This window comes from Mycteria americana, chromosome 4 (assembly GCF_035582795.1).
Source record: "Mycteria americana isolate JAX WOST 10 ecotype Jacksonville Zoo and Gardens chromosome 4, USCA_MyAme_1.0, whole genome shotgun sequence".
Taxonomy (NCBI): domain Eukaryota; kingdom Metazoa; phylum Chordata; class Aves; order Ciconiiformes; family Ciconiidae; genus Mycteria; species Mycteria americana.
This window is the reverse complement of record NC_134368.1, coordinates 81,007,397-81,033,957: the sequence shown is the minus strand read 5'-3', so window position 1 is coordinate 81,033,957 and position 26,561 is coordinate 81,007,397. Positions and strand designations below refer to the sequence as shown.

General features: G+C 36.1%; 1 protein-coding gene across 6 annotated transcripts in view; it reads left to right on the top strand.

Annotated features, from left to right (window-relative positions):
* PCDH10 (protocadherin 10) overlaps window positions 1–26,032 on the top strand; it is a 34,258-nt gene extending 8,226 nt beyond the window's left edge. Inside the window, exons 4-7 of one of the 6 annotated variants that reach the window (XM_075501069.1) lie at window positions 6,210–6,539; window positions 20,931–21,026; window positions 23,011–23,085; window positions 25,416–26,032. In XM_075501069.1, the coding sequence (XP_075357184.1) occupies window positions 6,210–6,539; window positions 20,931–21,026; window positions 23,011–23,045 (461 nt within the window). In that variant the 3' untranslated portion in view covers window positions 23,046–23,085; window positions 25,416–26,032. Of the gene's footprint in view, window positions 1–6,209; window positions 6,540–16,396; window positions 17,613–20,930; window positions 21,027–23,010; window positions 23,086–25,415 lie in introns of those variants that run through there. The other 5 variants (XM_075501071.1, XM_075501070.1, XM_075501072.1 and 2 more) reach the window with 5 other exon arrangements.
* The last annotated feature ends 529 nt before the right edge of the window (window positions 26,033–26,561 follow it).

Below are 26,561 nucleotides of genomic sequence, written 5' to 3'. Positions count from 1 at the left end.
GATATTTTGATATAAAAACTTCACTCTTGCTATTAGCATTTGGTGATGAATTTTATGGAGAAAAAAGGAGCATAAATCTTGTTTGATCTTGAATGGCTAGAGGAAATATCTGACGGAATGCCTTCTCAGTTTTTCAGTCGTTCTGGTGCTCTATAATCAATTCTTCCTAAATTATGGAAGGAAAACACACTGGTTGATAGCATGGCAGAAGTTTGGGCTGGTTTTTTCAAGATGTTACCTGATACCATGCAGCATCATATTTGTTTTCAAAAGCATTGCATTTGCATCCAAAAATATTTAGTAGATAATTCACATTGACAAATAAAATCCACCACTCTCTACCAGTTTTAGTCAGCAGCATGTTCTGCTCACAAAACATCTTTTTACTGCTCTGTACATGACTTCTGTTACTGGCACCAGTGAACAGTCCTGTGGCACACAAGTAGCTATTCTATAGTAGTCCGTTGCTAGCCAAGCTGACTGTCAAAAGTCATGGTCAATTATTAATTGGGAAGGAAAACATGCAGGATGAAAATCTATCACTGTGCCATAGATTTATCCTGCACAATTATTTAGTGAAAATTCTGAACTAAGCTGTTCTATATATCATAGAAATCATCAAAATGTTTTATTATGTTTTGAAATAAGATTCTAGTTCACCTTTTCACAAAATATATTTTCTTAATAGTGATTTAATCATGGTTTCAAATGTTCTGGAATGTATGTAAGGGATTCATATTGTTCCCATTAAATTAACGGCTGAATGCCTCGTAATTATCCGCATTTTTATCTACCTTGACATCCGTGAAGTACAAACGTACTGTCATCTGCACGTAGCAGGGAATGGCAAGTAGTGGGATACTCAAGAGCCTAATTTTCATGGATTGAGTAGTCATTTCATTGACTGGGGTAGGAATCTGAGCTTTTTGGAAAATGACTTTCCAAAGGTGAAGAAGCGCAAGAAGTTTTTGGCAAACAGAGGAGGGGTTTCTCAAACACCAAGTGCATGTTCTAATTACTTGTGCTCTTCTTTGTCTGAAAATTGTTGAGACAAAAGCCGCTATTTGTTGTAGAACAAATGCAACTAATACAACACTACTACCTATTATTAACACACTGTATTTCAATCATGTTCTGTAGGAGTAATTTCTAAGCATGAGGTTAGTTTGTTTCCCATGGTTGATTAAATTCTTGGCCTCCCTTGTGAAATTGCCAACTTGGGTGCCAATTAATACTCTGCATGTGTGTATGTTTAAACTGTATGATTAGACACCTGTCCTGTAAGATTTGGACTCATGCCATCAACTTACTTCATATGGTTGCTCACTAGCTACTCAGCTTTCTTAAGCCGAACATGCAGAGTTCTTCACAATATTACCTTTGTTTCACCTTTTTCATTGAATTGGCATGATCTCTCAGGTGCGCTTCAGGAAGGAATATCCAAGATGTGAAGCTAAGTAAATGTACTGTCATGTATATACTATAAAATGCATCAGCTTTTTTGATAATCTCCTCTGTGCAGTACTGGACGGTATGCATTGGTGACCGGCTGAGATCTAAAATTAGGCTTCCACTAGTGGACTTTATGAAGGGAATTGATAGGGGTCTGATACAAAGGCACAGGGTGAAACATTGCCTCACACCTTTTCGGTACGGATTAGGTAAACCCTAAGAGGGTTAGTATGCATTATTGCAGAAGAGCTATGATATTTCAGTGTTCATAAGGAGAAGAATTTGAGAAGTCAGAAGAAGAATTTTAGTGAGAAAGGGACAGAGAAAACCGGTATTCCTTCTGAGCCTATGCAGGGTGACAGCTAAATCCTGTTTTGAAAGATCACTTGGGCTAAGAGCCTATCTCGGATAAAGTGAGAGTGAACATGAAAATGGCTTAGAAAAGTGCTTTGACTCAAGCTGAGGGCGGTTTCTTTTTCTTTTTTTCTCTTCTTTCCTTGGGCTGCATGCTTAATAATGTTCACATCTCAATGGTCCAGATAGGGCTTTGAAGTTGAGATTTGGAAGAGCTGAATATTGAAGATGTTTGAGTCTTTATTCATGTTCTCATGCAGATGAAGTCAGTTTTATCCAAGGCAGCACACCAATTACTTAGCAAGAAAGAATGACAATAACTCTGTTTCATAAAGTCGAATTCTTCAGTAGATAAAGTCTTCTACAAAGGAGGTTAACATCATTATCCTTATTTGCCGAAACAAAACATGAATCATAGGGAAATGAGTAACTTGCTCAAGGATAATCTAACCAAATGGATAGTTGTTCTGGTAACGGAGCTCTGAAAAGGAGGCCTGGTTCCCTACATCATACCTATCTTGCATCTAACTAGCTTTTCAAAGAAAAACTACCACAGAAGAAATGGAAAATGCCATTTAATTCCTAGTAAAAGCCAAAGTTATGAAAAAATTACATAAGTTGGGGAAAAAACGCTCTCAATAACAATACTACAAAAATACTTTGTCAACATTTAATTTGTATTTTTGCTTTTTAATACATCATTTACTCAGTAATACATATGAATGTGTTCACTCATTGCTCTAAAGGCTTGGTGTATGGCTCTTCTCCCTTAATTAAATTAAGAAAGAATACATTATTTAAAAATGGTTTTAGGCCTAATTTTTGCTTTGATCTAAACTGTCTTTCAAACCAATTAGAATTCATGTGCATAGAAATTTTGATTTTCTCCTTTTGAAATATGAAAAGGAAGCAAACTGGGAATATGCTTCAGAAGTGCAACACTACCAAGTATCTGATTCAAAGCACCTGAGTTCAGGAAATGGAGATGCAGATATCAAACTTCATATTTAACTCCCTTCTTAGTTTTTGGTTTCCTTTAAGGGAGGGGTGGGGGCTTGTTTTCCTTCAAAATCTGCCAAGTTAACGTTGTGGGAGGGCTCATATTGCCCACTGGCCTTTCTAGTAATAAGAAGTGAACAAACAGGAATGAACTAGTGGCCTTTGCCATGAGCTTTTATACGTATGCTGTGTTTGGAATAGTGCAATGCTTATCATTTTTCAGCACTTCAGTGCACTATAGTATCTATTTGTATCCACAAAGGACATTTGAAATTCATCATTCAGAGTCACCTTTAAAATCTCAGTTTATCTGCATGCAAGGTCTAATATGATAACTACATGAAAAATATAAAGCATTTTTCTTTAATGTGGATTTGCAATTATGGTGGATAGTTTAGTTCTGAAGGATCATACATATAACCAGATTTATGAGGGAGATGAGATGGAAGTGTTATGCTGCTGAACATTTCTTTTTGTTATAAATCAAGAACATGATTTTTGGTGTATGAAGGAGTTCTGTGGTGAATGTCTTACTTCGTTTACCATGCTATATCCTTCCTTCTTGGAAAACAGCAAATAGCCTTTCCCCTCCCTGTTTTTAATGCTTTTCAATTGGAAACAGAGAATTCTATACCCTGACCCACAGGAAAAAGGTGGAGGAAGAATAGCCAGTATTCATATCATAGTCAGTGTAAATATACATAGGTGCCCAGGGATTTCAAAACCGGACTGCTAATTTGAATTTATTTTCTCTCAAAATACTAAAACCAAGGGCTTGGTTCTGCACCCATTAAACTCTTAGGGAATGTTGTGACTGATTCAAGTAGGAACAATACCCAACCCAGGCCTCTCTGAACATTTTGTTCCCATCCTAAACAAGCTTTTACATTCTAGCTGTGTGTTCCAGCAGTGTATATTAAAATTCAGATGTATATGTATGTAAAATTATTTTTTTTTCTTTTACAAGTTCTCATCTTCAAGGGGGGAAAAGTTTGTCATACAAACTTACATTTTATATTCCCTACATTCATTACTTTGTTTATTCAAAATCCTGATTTATAGTGGCTATAACATCTCTTTTATAATAAACTGTTATATAATACTGTTCAGTGCACTGCAGTAGACAAGCAGTTTTCAAAAGGGAACTAAAAAAATAATATTTGGATAGAGACATTTTGCAGTTTAGCAGCTGATGTGAAAACAAAATACTAAAATGGAGGGTAATTTTCCAGGGGAAATAAAAATCCATAAAGATAAAAAAAGGGTCCATCTGACTAGATATCTTAAAAACACTATTATTATAATATCCCCCTCCCCACTGACTAAAGAATATAATTTAATATTTATCCGTAAGTTTTTCTTTCTCCTGCTGTCTTTCAGGAAGTGTTGAATGAATATGGTCACTGATACACTGTTGGCAAAATGTAACTGCAATCATTTTCCTATTAAAAGTAGGGTTATTTGTTGTTTACATGTACCTTTGCTAGGAAGTCTGAAAATTGAAATAACCATATTGTGTTAATTGTCACTTATATCTTCTGAATGGCAAAAAGTTAGATTCATAAAATATGTCTTTTCTAGCATAAGAGATATTTTTGTGCAGACATTTCAATACATAGGATACAGACACACAGTGTTTTATAGACATTGTTATTTATCCATTTCTTTCTGGGAAGTCTGCATCGAAATCTTTCTTTTCAGTCTTTGATAGCTACTACCACTACGGAATTTAGAACTGTACAGTTTGTACACCTTGCCTGATGATCTTCATCTGATTCCTTAATCATATCTGCAGTTCACGTTTGCATTCTTCAACAGTTCACTGATCAGTAATTTATTTTCAGACTTCTGCATGCCAATTATCAATGCAAGGTTCTAATCGAAACTGGACCTAGCATTGTATGTTACTTAATTTAAAATTAAGAAGTCATTATAAAGTGAGATTAATCTGAGATAGAAAGCTTTTTTTCTTTATTCATATTTTTTCTAAGCCTTTAGTACTCAAGCACTTGTTGATAGCTCAGAAAGATTCTTGCTTGCTGAAGAGATTGTTTTTTGTAGTGTGAGATATCACATAAATATTACTAATATAAGTCAAATTATGGTTCAAAACAGTGGTAGAATTCTTAATACTAATCCTCACATTGGAGATCAAGCTAATCCAGTTCTTTACAATGTTGGCTGGTGAATGAGCTACTTTACATGAATCTTATTACAGCTGTTCAAAATTTTTTCGTATTCCTCTTGCAAGTAGTGTCATTTTTTGTAATTCTAATGCAATGCTTGTAAGTGCAATGTTTATAACAGATTTAGTTCAGTTTTGACATACACCTATTCTAAGACACTCAGTTCTCTTTATAAATACAAGAAAAAGATATTTCTTTACTGTTCTGCTTTTCTGTATGATGTTGAACGTCAACTTGGAGGTGCTGGTATTTATTTTACTCCGTGCCTATGCTTTCATACACCATTCCTCTCAAAACAAGTATAATCCAACAACTTAGTGACTCACAGTCAGGAAATACTCTTTTGGAAGGCTGATCTGAAGGTAGTCAATAGAAGCATAGCTTGTCATTTGAAATCTTAATAGCATTAAAGGATTTGTAAGCAAACAGTTCCGTGTTGGCAGGGACAAGTGTTTGCTTATATAGGGGAAGCATTAACAATTCTGTCAATAGTATCCACAGCCATGTCACATCTGACTATGGCTACCTTTGTACCACTAATTACAGTAATTTATTACAGGATTCTGTCCCATTACTTGGATGACTTGATGATAGTAAGGACTGCTGCAGTAGTAATGAAAACTCTCTCTGAAAGAATGATGTAACAGTTGATTAAATAAGCCATCCTGATCACTTGAAAGCTGGATTCCTACTTTGTAAGATCTGCTTTTAATATCAATAGGCTCTAGCTGTATACTAAAGTATGCACAGATAGTTCCTTCATAGGACTCATTAATATCTCATTTTCATAAATGAAATCTGTGATTCCTCAATCAGGACATTTCATTTCTTTGGTCAGAGATACATTTATATAGAAACAATTCCTTCATGTTCTTAAACAAGTATTTTCAACTGGTGAACTACAGACATCAACCTACAAGTGGAATTGAACCTTATTTGAACGGGTTCTAAACAGTGAGATCTGCAAGTGATTTTGTGAGATAGAACCACCAATACCCTTCTTCTTGTGATATTTTTCTGTATGTGACATTCTGGCATTTAGTTACGCTTATTAAATGGTGTCTTTGACTTCTGAAGACTGGACAATCAGATTTTTTTTTTGTTGAGGAGACGAAAGTAGTGGAAGAAGTTCTTACGACATTTCTCTTTCCACTTTTCTCGGCATAATCTTTCTTATCTGTCAGCAGCTGTTCATGATGCTGAAGCTTATATCTCTAGTTTCTTTTTCTCTCATGCTTGCAGGCATGGATCTCTTCTCCAATTGCACGGAGGAATGTAAAGCACTGGGCCACTCAGATCGGTGCTGGATGCCTTCCTTTGTTCCATCTGATGGACGCCAAGCTGCAGATTACCGCAGCAATCTGCACGTACCTGGCATGGACTCCGTTCCAGACACTGAAGTGTTTGAAACACCAGAAGCCCAGCCGGGGGCAGAAAGGTCCTTCTCCACCTTCGGCAAAGAGAAGGCCCTTCACAACACTCTGGAGAGGAAGGAGTTGGATGGACTGCTGTCTAATACACGAGCGCCTTACAAACCACCATATTTGAGTAAGTACTATTCAAAAAGCTGTATGAAAGTGTTCCCTTTGCGGGAATAAAAATAACCTCTTTCTGCTATTCATAGTAGGAATAATACAGACACAATTTTAGGAGCAGTGGGGAAAAATGGCTTCTCTTGGATTCAGGCACCACTGAAGAAGGCATTGTTCAATGCTTTTAAAAAGAGACAAAACCTTGATTGTTTTTAGTGTGACATGATTGTCAACAACAAAAGTATCAGCTGATTTTAGTGGGGGAGTTGCTCAGTTTGTTTTCTGATGCTGGATTATTTTCAAAGTTTTCTTGGATAGATGGTTTAAACACGGACATTTCCAGGCTAACATTTTTGAAGACTAAAATTAAGTTGAGAGAATGGTCCTAGGAGCTTCTTTTTATGATTGAGCAGTATCTTGTGAATAAACAGTATGTGTATTATTTTGCAGTAACTATTTACATAATTAACATTAAGGGTTTGGAAGGAAGAAGACAAAACTTCTTGCCTTCGGCCTGATCATCTTTCAGCCTACACAGTATTGACTTTTGTCAGTGCTCCTCCGTGCCTTCTGTCTTGTTCAAAAATCTTGCCTCTTTGTTTAGGCACCTCTTGACTATGGTTGGGTGGCATGAAAGAGTGTGATAGATCTTAAAAAAGACCTTCATAATTCCTTTTGGAGTCTGAGCCAGTTGTAGAACCCTTGAGTAATACTTTGATCTAATATGTCTTTTCATTCTATTTAGCAGCCTTCTGTATTTTATTAGAGACTGTAATCTCCTTGACTTCAAGAGTTTATGATGTTTATCTCATCCAAATAAGCCAAAGACATTAACATTGCAATACCGACCCTTTTTAAAGCAGCAAAAGTCTTTTAGGACAGCAGATCAGGGGTAAAAAAAAGAATCTCACTGAATAGTATTAATTTATTTATTTTTATAAAGCATTTAGTTGTTCTGCAGTGGCAGTCCTGGTGTGAGATCTTTGCTACAGATCATTCTCAGCACAGACAGCTCAGTTCTCCCTTCTCAATTCAGGTGTTTCAGTCCTTCAGAGAGGTCTTTTTACCACTTCACTCTTTAGATTTGCTTTACTGAAAGCTTCTAAATTTGGATACCAATTCTGATATGTGAAAGCCATTCCTAAAAAACCTGTCCTGAGACAATCAGCTTATTTTGTGTAGGCTAAAATGTCAGGTGTCAATCATCTGGTCATACTCTGAAGACCAATGTGAAACTTCACTTAGCTATGACCTAACGACTCATGACTCTGTCTTTCCCTAAATGGTCTTCCATCATTTACCTCTACGAAACATTCTTTAGTACTAAGCTGTAATCTAGCAGTACTAATTTCATCTCTATCACTTTAGCTAAAAATTTGAGTTTGATAGCACTGATGGTCTAATCACAACAGCGTTCCGCTGTAGTATGTGCATTACAATGATGATTATATCTGGTGACACCACAATAGTAGCTCTGTTCTGTTTTGTTCTAGGCCTGGGAGTTTTATTTCAAATAACAAAGAAATATTTTTTTATTGGTAGTTTAGGGATTTTAAATTTTGTTCAGCTAACGTAAATAGTATTGTTGAACAATGTGTTTACATACAGACATCGGTCTACATTTTCTGGTATAAGGGCATAAAAAATTGGAGGTAAAATGTTGGAAGTAAGCAATATAAATGAGTGGTATTATGTAAGCCACACTTGAGAATCCAAATTTAGTTTTGCTTTTTTTCTTTGAACCTCAAAGCTAAAACTGCTACAAAACAAGAGTAATATTTCTCTGGTTTATTTTCCCTTATTTAATATTTTCTTTAGTAAAATTTTAGATTATAATTGCATAGCAAATAACAGGAGCAAAAAAAAGAAAGTGAGATAGTTGTAGCAATGAGTAAATAATTCATTATTAATAATGTATTCAATGAATAAGGCAAGAGGAATGCATATGAGGAAGGTGATTCAGGAAGGAGCTTTAGCTGAGCCACTGGGTAATTGCAATTGTAATAAAATTAAATTCAACTTCTTAACAAAGAAGATCATATCAAAATCAGTTTGTCAGTAGAACCATTTTTTTAAAAGAAGTGATTAAAATGAAACAACCCTCATATTCAGCAAAAATACTGTATAAAAAGTTGCAGCATATATGAAAACGGCCATATGAAAAATCAGTAGCAAAGAAGAAAAAGTATATTGCAGAATACAAAAACTATTTGAACTAAATAAAAGAGAGATTCTTAAGCAAAATGATCAGAAAAGAGCATAAGTTCTAGCAAGTAAACTTTAGGATAGTAATTAGTGGAGATAAGAAGGACTTAGAGCAGATAGGCAAAGGCATGCAAATAAATATAGACAATTTCCAAGATGTCAAGTGTAGTAAGCTAGGAGAGAATTGGTGGGTCTCTTGAGGTGCAGTTAGTGAGGACAAGGACGTTGCAGAGATTCTAAACTGTTTCTTTGTAAACTGTATTTACCAGAGGAGGGACGGAGAAAGAAAGACAGGCGTATTTAGGAAGCCACCCATCCCAGGTAACCGTTTCAAATAAATGTGCAAGACTGAGTCATGGAAGATGTTGTTGAAAAATTGACTAAAACAACTAGGAAGAAGTCAGTGGATTATGTGTTTCTTTAATTTTCAGATTCTAACAAAAGCTAGCAACCAAAGAATGTCAGAAGTTGTGTTTATCGTTAGAAAAGGTACTAGAAAATCTTGTGACTTAGAGACCAGTGAGAAGCCTCAGCATAGGACATAAAATTGTAACTCGGGGGTTTTAGGAACAAGGCAGCTGGCATCTGTCCAGGAAAATTGCACAGAAAGACTGTCAATCTATTAGAATTTTGATAGAGCGGGTGAGAATTAATCAATATAATGTATTTCAAACTGTCAAAAAAAACTTTAGCATAGCTTCTGTGTAGTAGAAGAAGCTACTAAACTAAGCAAGTGTTGTCACAGAGCAAAGCATTACCAGACTCTCTGTGCCTAAGAGAAAAAAAATCATAAGGATAAATGGAACATTTTAGCAGAAGCAGAGTTCCTCAAGTGTCTATGTGGAGATCCATGGAGTTTAAAAAATTAATTATCTGGAAATGGAAATGAGAAAAAGGGGGTGGTATTTGCAGATGACATAAAATGGTTTAGGTCAATCAAGTCTCTAATAGACTACGTATGCCCATGTTGTGCAGTGAAGCGTGGTCCAGAAAACCCAGTCTGCTTCTGACCTAGCTCGCTCTGGAATTGAAAGCTGCAGGGCAGTGTCAGCACGGTGGGATAGCTGAGCGAACTTACTCGATTAAGCTGTGCCATTAGCGCAATAGCTACAAATGTAAACTGGTAGCTCTGCGTGGAGCTTTCATGTGCCATACGAGTGTATCTGCTCTAGTTTGTGTGATCCCTGCACTGTGTTCCAATGGGTATGTTCAGTGCAGAACCTTAGAAAAGACAAATGAGGAAGGCGATGTATATTATCATGAGAAATTTGAACTCTTCTTGAGAAAAAAGACCATGAAATAATTCCCTGAAAAGTGTCCCCCAATGTACAAAGCCAGCAAGAAGGAAATAAAATGCTAGGTTGTAAAAAGGAATTGAATTGAAAAGACACTATAAAAGTACTACAAAACCCTTACACAAAACATATCACTCTGTTGCTCTAGGCAATCTATTCATTCCATAGAAATACATAGCATAATGGCAAAAATACTGAAAATATTTCTATGCAAAGTCATATCAAAAGCTTAGTACTAATTAATTTAGACAAGCTGTGATAGGGACATGAAGTAAACAGGAGACTGCATGAAAACAGAGGAGGTAAGCTGGGTGCCTGCGTTTGCCGTTCTCAATAACAAGAGAGCAGCAAGGCAGCAAAACAATTGAAGGGCAACCAGGTCATGAACTGATAAGATCATACGCATTTGATCAAATGATACACATTTGACACAAATGATACAGTAATCTGTCGAACTTATGGTTATGGGGGATGACTGAAACCAAAGGCTTAATAGTGGGGATTTGGGTGTTTGCTTCTTTGCTGTTTGAGGTTTAGGTCATCGCATGGATAGATGAAAACAGCAGCAGCTATATTACAAATTCTAATGTAGAAAAAGATATAAATCCTCATACTTGAAAGGGTTTCTTTATGTCCCATTATCAAATTTTCACCTTACTGGTCTAAGCCATTGGACTTATTCATACACCAATTTCCACATAAACATACATATTCTATATATTATTCTGAGCAGAATACACCTGTCGTGGTTTAACCCCACCCGGCAACTAATCCCCACCCAGCCGCTCACTCGCTCCCCCCTGGTGGGATGGGGGAGAGAATCGGAAGCGTAAAAGTGAGAAAAGTCAAGGGTTGAGATAAGAACAGTTTCATAGGTAAAGCAAAAGCCATGCACACAAGCAAAGCAACACAAGGAATTCATTCCCTCCTTCCCATGGGCAGGCAGGTGTTCAGCCATCCCCAGGAAAGCAGGGCTCCATCACGCGTAACGGTGACTTGGGAAGACAAACGCCATCGCTCCGAACGTCCCCCCCTTCCTCCTTCTTCTTCCCCCAGCTTTATATGCTGAGCATGAGGCCATATGGTATGGAATAGCCCTTTGGGCAGTTTGGATCAACTGTCCTGGCTGTGCCCCCTTACAACTTCCTGTGCACCTGGCAGAGCAGGGGAAGCTGAAAAGTCCTTGACCAGTGCAGCAACAACTAAAACATCTCTGTATTATCAACACTGTTTCCAGCACAAATCCAAAACATAGCCCATACTAGCTACTGTGAAGAAAATTAACTCTATCCCAGGCAAAACCAGCACAACACCAAAAGTAGATCTCTTTGTACTCAAATAATATATTTTGAAGAACGTATTTTTCACATACGTTTTAAGTATTTATTATGACTACAGGTTATAAAATTGTAATGGGATCAATAAATTGTAGGGTTTTTGAAAACAGTTTTTTCACATAGAGTGACTCCAGGATTCTTCCAACTTGCATATTCTTCTTACTGTGTAATTTACACTTATTTCTTCTTATTCTCCATGTGATTTGAACGCTGCCTTTCTGCAAACAGTCAAGAAATTTTCCTAATGACTTGAATGTTCATAAAACATGAAAGAGATTCTGAACTTGACTGGAGAAAATAAAATAAGTGAAATAACACTGGTGAGGAAAATAAAATGTAGCTTTTGAACAATTTCTATATTTTTAAAGTAGATTCTAACCATTTCTATCTAATTTTTCATTCAGTGGTGGTTATATCAGCCATTATTTTTATAAATATTTTTCCTGTAGTGGCCAAAAACCCTAATCCAAGATTCAAACTCTGTTGTACCAGATTCTGTAGGATATCTAACAGAGACTATCTTCACAATGAATACCTGATGAGTCTGATTCTGATTTCTAATACTTTGGACCAGGTCCTAAGATGGTGACAGTGGTTATAGCACCATTACATCCATCTCAGTAGTATTTTGATCTATAATTGATGATAAGAAGTACCTTTAATTTAGTTTCTTGTTTTTCCTGTAATTGTGGATCATTCCAGATGTACATTTCTTTTATAATACTTTAGAGCTTTCCTGAAGTTATGTACTGACATTAGTGATAGAATATTTTTTCTTCCTATTAAGAGGTTAGGATTTTTTCTATATATGAAAACAGTCAAATACTGCCATAATACCTTAACTTTCTATGTAGAAATGCTTACTTTCCTCTAAAAAAAATGACTTTGGCATAGCTTAATCTGCTTTGGAAGCAGGTTAAGATAAACTGCATAAAGGCACAATTTACTACACAGAATAACAGTTTATACAAAGAGACATTCTGGAATAATAATTGTGTTCTAAAGTAGACCCCTAATTACCTCTGCAATATTTTCTACATACATGAAAGCATCTTCATCTTCACTGATGAAACTGTATGATCCTCATGGTAATTATTGCCAACACCATCAACATATTTTATGTATGAATCAGGATTTTATCATGTTAGGTATGACATATACATAGAGAGAGAATAAAAAAGCTGGTCTCTTCCCCAAAGAGCTGGCCACCTAAGCAAGGTGAATTGGAAGGGGAAAAAATCCCTTTCTTTGGCTAACTGTTTTGATTTGTGTGGCATGGTTACTAGACATCAACACTACCTTTGATAGATGCACATAGGTCTAGGCTTGCTGAGTCAAACGATTTGCATGAGCCTTGTTTGTATTGTCCAACGAATTTAAAGGTAAGCTTGTCCTCGTTCTGTGCCTCTGTTTCTTAGCCTGGATAGCCATTGACTCCCTGCGGTAGAGGTACAGTGAAGGTCTGTACACCATCAGGGCGATTGGGCTGGGCTCTGAGCACAAGTCCCTATGTTTATGTGAAAGTATAGATGTAGTCCGAGGCTCTTGTTCTACAAAATATTTGTCACCTGCTCAACTTGACCTATCCAAGTCAAGTTGGTTTACAAATAAAATTAAAAAGTTTCAAAAGTCTTTGCACAGTTGAATGTTTAGGAATTGGACCATCAATTTATTTCAAATAATCTACCACAGAGCTAGCACAAAGAACAGTTTAATTTACAGTCATTATCCATCTCGCTGAATTAGATTAGAACAAATGACCCAGAGGAGAAAAATGTTCATGTCTTTATAGCAGGACAAGAAGTCTCTCACAATCCTTTGATTATTTTTCAAAGGAATAAAAAAAGTGCATGTAAATATTTTTTGCGTATTTTGATCTAGTTAGGATCATAAAGGCCTATTTCTGCATGGCAAGATATGTAACACAACATTTTCTGCTGATGTTTAACACAAATATATGAAAAGATGTTTTAAGCAGGAAGTCTTTACTGTTTTGGAAAAGTTTCAAAAAAAAAAGAAGGAAATTACAATTTTGTACATTTAATATGATGGAAGAAGAATTTTCTTTGGTTTTTTGTTTAGTTACATCTCATTTCTGGAAATTATTTGTGTAGTTTTATCACAGCTGTGATAAACATTATAGCATCACATTTGCATAAACATAAATAACAGCTATTTTGAATGGGACACTTGATTAATTTTTAAAGATGAGGCCTGTCTACATTTTTGCTTTTAAAATTAGTCTACTTGATTTCCAATACAGGTCAGGTAAACTTGTGAGCTGTCTGATCCCTTCATTGATCATTTTGAACTCAAATTGTGATTTTCACACATACTTGAAGTAAAAATGCACACAAGTAAAAGCAAACAAATTGGCACCAATGAGTTGCATGTACATACTACAGTTCTTGGGGTAAGAAGAAAGAACACATTGTAATGCTGGATTAAAAAAAAAAAGTTGCATTGAAATGCAATTTTTATTGGTATGAATAAACAAATGATACGTGCATAGTAAAAGAGTTGTTCCTTTGTGAATAGTACAGTTTTGTGCTCAAAAAGAATGTTAAAATTGTATCTTTCAACTTTAAATCTGATCTGTATAGCTGAATATCCTACATATCCTGTCACAGACAGTGGAACTCTTCACTTATATTCAGGAATTTATCTCTGGGACAGGATACAGCTCTCATTTCTGCACAAATGAGAATGACTTTGTACATGCAAAATTGCTCAGCAAAAATGGAGGCTGAGTTGAAAAGCCAACATCTAATAATGCTAAGAAACCTAATTGAATACTTTCCTTTTCTAAAAAGTCTAACAGAGCGTTCCCATTTTTGGTGTATCTGAAATGCTTATACCTCACTTATACCTCAAGTTTGCCACTTCAGATACATCATCTCTACTAGATAAATAAAGCTTACCAAAAAACCCCCAAACCTGAGATAAAACTTAAACAGGTAATACTAATTAAAATATAATAAGGGGAGAGCAAGACTATGATGTATTTTTACTCATTATTGTAGGTACTCTGTGATCTTGAATAAACCACTTATGATGATTCACTGTTCAATGATTATTGCATAACTTCTGAAAGGTATTTTTATCTCACATTCACGACTGCTTTGTATTCCTCACCTTGCAGCTATCGCTCAAAGGGAAGAACACTTACAGAGTATTACTGCAATAATAGAAGGGAAATGGATAACTCAGAAAGCAAAATTAGAAAGGAATATATAAATATGCAAAGATAACTTGGCTTTAGCCCAATAAAACCTATACATTACATTATTTTTATCATTTTTTATGAAAATAACATAAGAAAAAGAAATAAGCATTCTTCTTTTAATTTTAAAGTACAGGTGTTAGCTGTTATATTTAAATACTATTTGCTTGAATCTCTTTATGTAACTGTGATCTTGCACAGAATTAACAGTATCCTGTACCATACAAAATACTGATAAAAATGTACCCGTTATGAGGTTTACATAGCATCTTTTATCTTAGATGACTCTAGAGCTCTAGAGCAACTACAGTGCAGGAAAATAATTGAAAAAGTTAAAAAAACTCGAGTAACTTATACTTGAAAGAAAATTATATTTTTAGTTTGTCTTAATATTGTCTTAATTTGTCTTAAAATATGTATTTGTCTAATTTGTCTTACAAATATATCATTTCAACTGTTCCTTTTCCTCTAATAGCTGTAAAAGTCTGTATTTGCCAGTTCTGACTGGAACACATAGAAGTCTTGTTTATCTAACTATCTCAGACTGGTGCTATATTTATTCATTTATGTAGATTTTGAGAGTGTTTATGTCTGCTGTGAATATACCATCTGTGGAGACTTCTTAAAAAATAATGAAATACCATTTTCTGGATTCCTACCAGTGGAATACGAACAAAACCAGCAGAAGGATTGCTGGAAACTTTAGGAGTAATTTTTGAGATTACTGTGTTATGCTGGTTTAAAATTCCCAAATGCCTCTTTTCCTATAAATTTAAATCCTATGACAAAAATAATTTAGCCACTTATGGACATGAGTCTCTTTGGAAAGCAATGAGATGTTTGGAGTTAAAATTTTCAAATGCTCTAAAGTTATTTATTTCTGATAGGCAAATTCTATTCATTATGAATAAATGCTATGCTTAAATGTACAAACCTCCTTATTGTGACAGTCAGGAGCTGGAGAACTGAATGTGTGCCTAATCTTGGGTCTACGCGCAGCAAAGTATTTTCCTCTCTGCTTGCCTCTATCTGAGGAACTCCTTGGCCTGCACAGCAGAGGAAATTGTTCTTGTTTCTGGCTCTTTTGCTGCACACAATAACTCTGATTTTCCACTGTCATTTTCATTGCTTTAATTTTTGAGGGCTTCCCTTCCTTTTTTTTTTTTCCTTGGCCAAAGGAGGAAGAATAGGGAAAGCCATTTAAAGAATGCAACAAATAGCCAGTAAGAGAAGGAACTGCATCTATTTATCGTGTTTGGATACGCACACTATAGGGATCAGTGTTGCTATTTACCTGGCAAGCCTGTAAACAGCTCTATTTGTACACTAGCCACCGAGAATCCACAGCTTCATGCTAGCAGTAGGATGACTGCTGCTGGGAAGTAGCTGTCAATATATTTAATTTGTTTTAGAAACATAGTATGGTGAAGTCAGAAGGGTGAAAAATGATGTATTTGGTACCTACTTGTAAGACAGGAAGTAGGAGATACAGAGAATTAGAATATAATTTTTAGTTTCAATACCTAGTAAATTGTTGGAGGAACTAAATACATTTATAGTAATCAATGTGGATTCACCGAAAATCTAAACTCTCCTAAGGTAATTTAATTTCTTTCTTTGACAGGATAATGGTCTTTATTGGTTGAAGAAAGTATTGTGGTCATGGGAAAGCAAATCTTCAGAACTTGCTTCCTAAATTCTGCCTGAAAATTATGTGCATGTATGAGTTGCAAGAGTAAATCTGCATTTCTTGCATACACATGAATCTATTTCATATGTGTAAGTGATGTTATTTTACATGACATTTTCACAGGTTATCAGGAGTAATGTGGATTAGAAAGAAAAAAAAATGGATGCAGAGTAGATTCACCAAAGAAGTTACGGGGATGACAGACTCCTGTTTTAGCAAGTGACCTGAGTCCTCTGACTTTATCTTTTCACCTCCAGCATCATGGCTGCATTCAGCACTGGAAAAGGATTCATTATGAAACTGCTTGAATGCAACCTTTCTTTATTCATAAGGAATTTTATAGGTGCTGATATTGTGGATTCATCTTATGTCAGAGTAAAATTCTGTCACTTTGTGACTTTTTCAGTTGCCTATTTGTGCTTTCGTTTGACATCCATCTATTCTCAATTGGAATTTAGATGACAACTGAATGTAGCTGCACACAGCTACAATTGAGATCTAAAAACTGAGATCTAAAAAATTCTTGCTTACAAATGAGATGCAGTAATAACTTTTTTTCTGCTCTACTTGAGATAAAGTGCTGTGTGCTTTGTACTTGCAATATTCTTTATGTCCAATATGGCTACACTGCTTCTAATTAATTAAACAGGATCCTTCCCAGCGCTTAATGTTATGGTCTGTACTCTTACATTCTCTGGCATGCCTTTAGCCTGGGTCCACTAGCTTTCTTTCCTAGCAAGTCCTGGGCATGGTGTGGGTGTCAGAACATGGGCCAGGGACCATTCCTGAAAGCAGATTGAATATGATCACACTATATGGCCTCCATATATTGCTCGATATGGCTGAGAAATTTTAATAATGTGGATATAAATCATTCCATTCTGGTAGTCTTACATGACAAAGAATGGTCGTGGGCAAATTTCATTCATGGATAGAAACTGAGCCAGTATGTCTTTTTGAATAAGAGAAGTTTTGAAAAGATTGTGAGAAGTTTATATGATACACTTAAGGATGTTATCTTGGTAAACTGGGAAGGACTCTCTATAATCTGAGTGCATGCTGCTCACGAAAAACAATGTTAACTACGGTGCTTTAGAAATGGAAAATAAAACGTTCACAAAAAGAGAGGGGACATACCTGCCAGATCCTAATGCCACCTAATCCCTGCTAGGAGAGAGGGGTGGTGGAAAAAACATCATGGCAAAGTGTCCTGGTTTTGGCTGGGATTGAGTTAATTTTCTTCCTAGTAGCTGGTGTAGTGCTGTGTTTTGGATTTAGGATGAGAATAATGTTGATAACACAGGGATGTTTTAGTTGTGGCTGAGCAGTGCTTACACTGGTCAAGGACTTTTCAGCTCCCCATGCTCTGCCGGGTGCACAAGAAGCTGGGAGGGGGCACGGCCAGGACAGCTGACCCCAACTGCCCAAAGGGCTACTCCATACCATATGGCCTCATGCTCAGTATAGAAACTGGGGGAGTTGGCTGGGGGCAGCGATCACTGCTTGGGGACAGGCTATGCATCAGTCAGTGGGTGGTGAGCAACTGTATTGTGCATCACTTGTTTTGTACATTCTTTAATCATTATTATTACTATTTACTCTTCCTCTGCTGTTCTATTAAACTGTCTTTATCTCAACCCACAGGTTTTACTTTTTTCCCCAATTCTCTCCCCCATCCCACGGGGGCAGGGGGCAGGGAGGGTGAGCGAGTGGTTCTGTGGCACTTAGTTGCCAACTGGGGTTAAACAATGACACGAAGATGAATTGGATAGGAATACACACTGTGATGCTGATGTAATACTGTAATGCATGTCACCTCATGTAAGAACAAGTAAATTTAATTATTTCAGGCCAAATCCAGCATGATTAATTTAGGCACCTCTGAAGGCCACCAAACGGTGACTTATACATGTCTGCTTCTGCCTTATATCTATAGGGAACTTAGGCACTTAAGAGCAGTTTAGGAGGAATGGTTCATATCCCTCCTTTTCTCCCGAGGACACTGAAAATTTTAAGCCACATTGTAGCCAGCTTTTAGTGTATTCTGCATTGGTTAACTCTCAAACTGACATGTTCCTTTTCAGGCTTGTCAGCTTAAAGAGATGTATATTGTAGATTTCAGAAGAGTGCAATAAAATGGTGAATTTTGAAAAAAAAAAAAAACAAACCCAAAATCACATGGAGGAAGAAGAGAAGAAGATTGAGGAGAAGAAATGATTGTTGCATACAAATACATAAGCAATTGTTATTAAAAAAAAAAGAAAGGAATCAAATACTGGTATTACTAAGGATAGTACCAAAATTATTAGCTTACAGTGAATTGGGAAGAATGTGAATTTGCTACTAGAACATGCATGCAATTAGAGTAAGTTGTTGATGGAGAATTTGGAAATAATCTTAGGGAATATGCTCTGTGCTAAGTTTGACATACATCAGGAATAATTTAGGAGTTATTTAATTGGTCTTAATACAGTACATAATTATAAGAACTCTTGCAAAATTAAATATTCCATGATTCTCTGAATATAATGGTAATGTCATGTTTATCTTTAGTGTTTTCAGGTCGATAATATGGTTATAACAGTACAGAAAGATGAAAATGCTTTCTTCTGCTCACTGTATCTAGTGGAGAAACTGTCTTTGGTATTTTTATGGTACATTATAGAATATAGCTTAGCACTTTTTGTGCTGAATTGTAGTAACTAAAAAACATTGTTTCTCTAGTAAATAATGGCAACCAGAGATAAATCAAACCTGACATGTACTATGCCACTGGGCTATTGCTGGCAGTGAAAAAAAAATTGTCAGCATTTAGAACAGAAAATCAAATGCACACAAAAGTATTTTATGTGCCACAGAACATTGATGACAAAATCCAGGACTCGGTTCAAAAGAAAATCCTTCTTAATCGTATGTTTAATGTAAAGCACATGTTGATTAAGGTCAGTGCTTAAACTTAAGCCTATGCTTGAGGATAGTCCTAAACAGAGAAATTTTATCTGGTGCTTACATGAACTGGGACTTGGATACTTATTCTTAAGAACTGAAATGCTTTTTTTTTTTTTTCCAGAGGATCAGCTAAGTCCAGGTAGAATATAAATCTCAGATCACTCAATAGCACCAGAAAACATTATTTCATTGACTGTCATGATGTGTCAGCATTTGTATCAGGTATCTCACTTGCTGTATGAAAATATTTACAAAGACATGTTCCAAACATCAAAAATCTCTTTTAAGTGTGTATTTTCCAATCTTGAAATGAAGCTAATAGAAGTGGCAATATGTGTCAGTCAGAAATTTGGTCAATAAACTTTTTTCAAAAAAGAGTGATAACCTGTTTAAGTTGTTGATAGAGAATTCAACACTATGTTCAAATTTGAAAAGTGGCAGTTTTGGACTTAAGTGCAAAGGACAAACCTCTTTACCCCTTTCCATGGAGTAGGTAACACTATTTGTCATGTTCACGAGATTATGGTGAGTGCAGTGTCCACCACTGTGAAATTTTGGCTCGGCTGGGCATCGCTGTGTCTTGAACTGATTTAAATGAACATAGATATGGAAATGTATGCACTTAATGCAAGACAAAAGGAAAGGTTTTATGTGATTACATTGTTTACTTTATACAAAAGATAGCTTTTTGGCACAATCATCTTTGTTCCAGAAGTAAAGATGTATTCTCAAAGGAAGGAAAGATTTTAATGGTCTGTGGGGTTTATTTATTTAGCTAAAAGCAAGTCTGTTTCCAGAAAAGAGTCAGTGCCACAATTACAAACTTTTGCATTTTAGCCTACTTTATTTATTCACAGCCTGAAGACCTAATGCTCACAATGTTTTTTTGTTTCACATGAAATCTGGGTAATTGTACCCATCAGTCCAAATGCTGTGTGTTTATTTTAGAAATGATATTTATATTTTGAGTTTTGCAGATGCCAGAAAGAATATTTCAGTCATACTGAATTCCATGTCTTTATTAGGGACAAATGCTGCCTTGGTGCAACTTCCATGTGCACATGCGGGAGCTCCTCCTGCCTTCCGTATCTTGTCAGATGCCAGAAATGGCCAGACAGAATGTGGTCTCATTCTTACCTAACTCCCTTGGTGGCCTTTAGGAGTCTTCAGACATATGCATAAGCACATCAACAGTGGCCACCAGAGCCAGGTCGCTCACTGACATTAGGGGAGAGTTGGCCTTTTTTATTTTTTTTATTTCTTAAAAGACAAAAGTAAGTATGTTCCATCTTCCTTTTTTCAACTATTTGATATAATACAGAGTTAACAAACCCACATTAATAGTGTAAAATGTAACGGGCATCTGCGTGCTCTACAGTGTCCAAGCGTGCTCTACAGCGTACGTAGGTTTGAAGCACAAGATCTCTTACCTAAAGCCTTGAAAGAAAAGAAAAAAGTTCCCCTTAAACTAATTAATGAGAAAAAGATATATGTGAAAAATACTATTTTCATATTTGTGTACCAAAGTTTATCGGGCTGGATAAGACAATCTTTTATAATGCCGTTAGTGAAGTTTTCATAAAATATTATTAGCAATGCTTTAAAAAACTTCTTTAAGTAATAGCTCATTAAAAAAAAAACAACTTTATGGATTGCAAAAGATACTGAATTGACACCTGCAATGACTGGAATACTTTTTTATCCACAGAACATGGGTGGCAGCAGAGTAATCCCCATCCTACATCCCCCAGCCCCAGCCCCAGCCGTGTGTCTCACCCTTTACCTGGATACACCACTACAAAGGGTGAGGGAGCTATGGTAGTTTACTCTGCATTCCCATTCACTTGTTGACCTCTTTCCAAAAATATAGTTGCTGATAACTGAACTAGAGCTCCAGGTTAACTGAAACAGCCAGGTTATTTCATATAGAATACCTTCTACCACTACTTAAATCCTGGTCTCTGCTCAGCTGGGCTGAGTTAAAACAAGAACGCTGAATTTGCAGTCTGTTGGTTGTCACTAGAATTATCCATTCCTGGCTCTGTCAAAGCTAATGGGACTTGGTGAAGGGCGATATTTCATCTGCTACAGTTAACGTATAGACTGTAAAGCAAACAATAAAAATACAAAGAGAGTTAAAATTAATAATGCAAATTTAAAACCAACATTACCATAATGTATATGAGGTAATTGACTCCTTTTCAGATTATTGTTCACTCCAAGTGAAAGGCATTTGCTGTAAAGCCTGAATAGCTGGGCTATTTCTGAGTGGAATTCAGGGGATTACAGCCTCCTGTAATCTCTGTCGCAGTTGCAGTGTTGTTGGGGACCACCTGATCTGCGTAAGCGTGGCATGGTGCGACATACTTTTTTTAACAGGGGACCCACAAGAAAAAACGTAATGCATTGAGTGCTTGCATAGAAGCCCATATCTGAAAGCCCATATGAAGACAAATATTACTTAGATATTGTGCTAACTTAGAGAATCTGGATCTGAAATAGCAAGATGACTGTTTACGTACTGGCTTTTTCCCCTGCTCTCCTGTTGCATAGCTTGCTTTGATTTAAAAGAGAGGCTTTTAGGCTCAAGTGTCTTCTTTCTCCTAAGTGAAGGGGGATCAGCAATAGTCCTGTAACAGCAGCAGCATGCCTGGCATTTGATATTCTTTGGAGCTTTTATTATCTAGGGGTTCATTTGGATCTTTAGGCTGTTGGCACTTGAGGGAACTCAGCAGTCGTTCTGTTATAGCAGATACAATGCTGTGGGAGTTTATGGAGCTCTCAAATATAGTATAGAGTGACAGTGACAATAGTTATAAAAGGTATAGGATGTGTCTTCTGCTGCTGCTTTGGTTGCCACCTGTGGAGGGACGCAGTGGGCCTTCTCTCCGTCCTAGTTAGATTAGCTAGCAATACTAAGCAGGGGAAAACTTTTATTCAGAGAGTTTGAAGGTCTTCCAAGTACAGGCAATCCCTTCTAGGGTTTGCTGAAAGAAGAAATGTATATGACTCTATTCATGGCTGTAAAGTAGTAGTCTGACATCAAGTTTGGATGCAATAGGATGATTCACAACAGGGTGAAAGGAAGATTTATTAAAGAGACTAGGGCTTTACAGTATCTTCTGTTCATTCCTGATTCATAAGCTAGGAATAATCATTGCATACTTCATTTTCTCTTTTCTGTTTCTTATGTTAGTGTTTTTCATTTCTTTTGCTGTTCATCTACCACTGATGTCTTTACATGTCTTCTCTCATCAGTCTACACAGAACTAGCTCACTGTGAATGGGAGGCTTACTAATGTGTGCTGAGGAGCAAATGAATCTTAATATATTTTTGCTGGTTTTTTTATTTCCAGTTTTTATTGCAATTCCATATAAATTTTATGCATTCAGCGCTCGTACTGTAACACTCAAAATCTTTGTTAAGGTCTTTAGGGAAGGATCAATAGTCAGTACAGCACAAATCGTGTACCCTAAGAATTTTAATTGGAATACTTGTGATTATTTAATCATCTTATTCACCTCAAACACTATTAGAATATACGTACAAATAGTAGAATTACATTAACAGAATTATGAAATTGCTTATTATTAAAACCTTCTTTCTAACTAATACCTGTACTCACACTGACTTGAAGCTTCCCTATGCACTAGTTTAAGAGTTCAGAACAGGAGATAAAATAGGGATGAGAGAGAGAGCTGTGATCTCGGAGGAGATATTAGGCACCAGAAATTATGGTGTTCTTGTTCCAGCTCTTACACTGACTCTGATACTTCCATTTCTATAGCACTTGCCATCTCTGGATCTCAAAGTGGATTATAAAGAATAGTGATTTAAACCTTCCTGCACCTCTAGGAGATAGGTAAGCAATATTATTCCCATTTTACAGATGGAGAAATTGTGATACAGAGAGGCTTAGTGTTTCTTATTAAAGTTTATTTATGAACACACATGCATGCACACACACAGAGCCAGAAACAGATGTCAGAACTTTCATTGCCCTCTGTTTTAAGCTAATTCCATTCTCCTTTCCATTTAACCTCTCTGATTTATATTCCCCATCTGTAAAAAGACGGAAACTGGTATAGACATGGAGAGATTTGCTTGCACATAAATTTCTGTGCAAATACAGAAAAAACCCCATGGAGGACACAAGTTGCCTTTGAAATCCAATGCATTTTATGTGTTGGCAGAGAGTATTTTAGGATTTGGGAGAAGTTTTTTTTGTAGGTGGCAAGAGTTTGCAGGTGTTGTGCACCCTGATATGTAATATTTAGTTATTGCTATAAAATGGCCCGATTTTTTTGTAATATAAGCATATTAACTGCAGTTTAAAAATTTAAAAATGCACTTATTTACATGGCAAAAGACTAGACAGAGCCAGTAACTCAATCTCTGTATTACCTGAAAGAATATCGTAAGCAGATTTTGCTGTGCACCTCAAGTGCCACACCACCACCAATGCACGGTGTCAGACAGGAGTCGAAGGACAGTAGCGCTGCATGAAGGCAGCAGTTGCCCCGGCTGCATAGCCGTATAGTTTTCTCCCATGAAAGTCCTACTGCGTCTGTACTGCAGCATGAGTTCCTCAACGGCAGACGGCAATCTAGACTACTGCACTTTCATATTTGCAAGAGAACTGCAATTATTAGTGAACTTTTGGAAAAAAGTTTTGAAGATCAAATATAAGTCTTGTTATTGTTATGACTATTATTGGAATGATTGTTTCTTGTAATATTTAAAAAGATTTTAAAAGATGTCTAGAAACTTGATTGGTCTGATCATATACTGCATGAAAACATCATGAAGATTCTAATCTCGTTAATCTTAACTACAACGTAAAAAAAAAATCTTGCGGAAGCTTTTAAAAATCCTTTCTAATTCTGCTACTAATTTGCTACAGAATTGAAACATCCAAACCATAATATATTAGATGTTTTAATTTTAATGTTAATAACACAGCTGGCAATTGTCTGTATATTGAACAGCTAGCTTATACATAAATGTTTTTCACATTTTTCTGCATGCATCCTATGGCACAGGGAGGCTAGATCAGGCAAACATGCACCACCCATGTTAACATTTTCCTGTAAGTAATCTAACTTCCCTGTGATACAGTAGATACATTTCATATGTTTACTAGTGAATATATACAGTGAATAAGTATGGCTAATGTATATATTTATGTTAAATGGAACGGAGACTGGATGTGTTTGTGTGTCCGCATGCAAGCATCAACATGGATATATGGATAGCTTGATTCAAAGATTCATTCTAAATTTAAGATTCCTTTTTGTTTTAGTTGTAACACTTCATGCACAGAAATACACTGAATTTCAGGTAGGGGTTTAGCTGATTTGGAGCTAAGGTAAAACCTGATTTTATCATTAAAAGCTTTACTAAACAATAATTATAATGATGATGATTATGATAATAATACTTCAGCAAGTGAGTTAGTTCCTTGTCTCAACTTCACGTGTGACTGAGATCAGAATTTGACCCAGGATCTTCCTGAAGGCTAGTACAAATCATTTGTTACCTTTGCTCCCAATTACAGTTAAAATAGGCAGTGTCTTGAGGTAATATAGCTACCACAGCTGGTGGATTAGGGTATGGGTTTGCTAATGCATTGACCTTCTTCATCCGTGCAACATGAGTTAATTTCCAGCCTGACAGTAAATGCTGAGATTTGAATTGTAGCACTAATGCACCATTTTTTCGTCTCTGTCAAACCAGACTAAAGGGTCATTTGGTGATGAGGATAATGGTTCACTTTGAAAGAGAAGGAAAACCAGCTTCTGAGTCTTTGGGGGATTCTAGATCTTGCTTCAAATAACAAGCTGAGCAAGGAAAAAATAGGCTTGGAAATTCCAGTAATATTGAACCTGCAAGTCTGACTATTTGCCTTGTTCTTATACTGATTCTGTATAGGCACGTTGGAATACTTGCCGTGACACGTTAGACAGAATAATAAAGCAGCATGTGAAGTTTGGTTTTCAGGCTATCAAGCCTCAGAAAGACTTTTCTCTGAAAAGTGAATCAACATTAAACTGTTTGCTACAATGGGAATTTTAAGCGACAGTTTGTGACAAGTTTTGCTTGTTTCTCTACACTCTAAGAAATACTAAACCTAGGAACTGTTGGAGACTGATTTTTTTTTCTCTCAGAAGTGTCTTTCTTTCTTTCCTGCAGCACGGAAAAGGATATGCTAGTCACTTCTACAGGACTTACCTGAAGCAGCATGATTTGCACAAAAGTCGACCAACAAAAAGCATCAACTTTCAACTTCATTATCTTGGCCATCCAGTTCTGTGTAACTGAAGGATTTGTGTGCTGTTGGAGACATCATGGCCAACAATAGGACCTAATTGCTCTCAGCAGGCCTGAGAAATGAGTTGAAATGTGTAGAACTGTAGAAACTTCAGAGGCAACTGATCTTGCCTCTCTGATCAGTGTGTGCCTGTTTACAGCACTATATATCTTTCTCTCTCCAAAATGTCACTGAGCCCTTTAGATGTTTATATTCACCACAAGAAGCCAATCGTACAGATAAAAGAAATGTGCATTATAAATGCAATATCACTGTTTTAAACTTGACTGTTTTATATTATTTTTGTGTGATCAAGTGTTCCCCAAACTATTCCAACTTTACAAGAGAGATTGTGATCATGTTCTTTTCACCTGTGGGTCATAAAAATGTTGTTAATCTGCAGACCCGCAAAATTATCAAAGACATTCTGTAGTTTATACACCGTGTTGCAAAGTGTTTACTGTACTATTTCAAAGCTTCTAAATAAATATAAAATATATATATATTATATTATATATAATTTTCCGAAAAACGTGGTACAACTTAGTTGATTTTTAAATGGATTCATACAGTCTACACCATACACTAAAGTGAGAAGGTAATTCAGGGTTCCTAAGCTATCCTTGCTAAAAACAAAAATAAAATAAACCTTTAATAGTACTTCCCCAATATTCGTATTTTGGTCAATCCTGTTTTTCTTGTTTAAAGAAAAAAGCTGTAAGCAACAACATTTTGTCTAAAAGTTGTAATGAATTTTCAATGCCAAAGATGCAGCTGTCAATATTACCAGAATGAGCGCTATGTACTATCAGAGGTATAAATCACTCTCCATTATTTTGATTATATTTCTATGGTTTTTAATTTGGAATCACAAAATCTTTTATAAGGCTCTATAAACTCACCTGTATATGTTGTTAAAAAGAACACTGGGTGTCTGTACATTTTGCAATGTAAGATATAATGTAAGTGAAGTTAAGTATTTTAAGAAAATCATCCTGAACTCATAAGTATGCATACATACATACGTA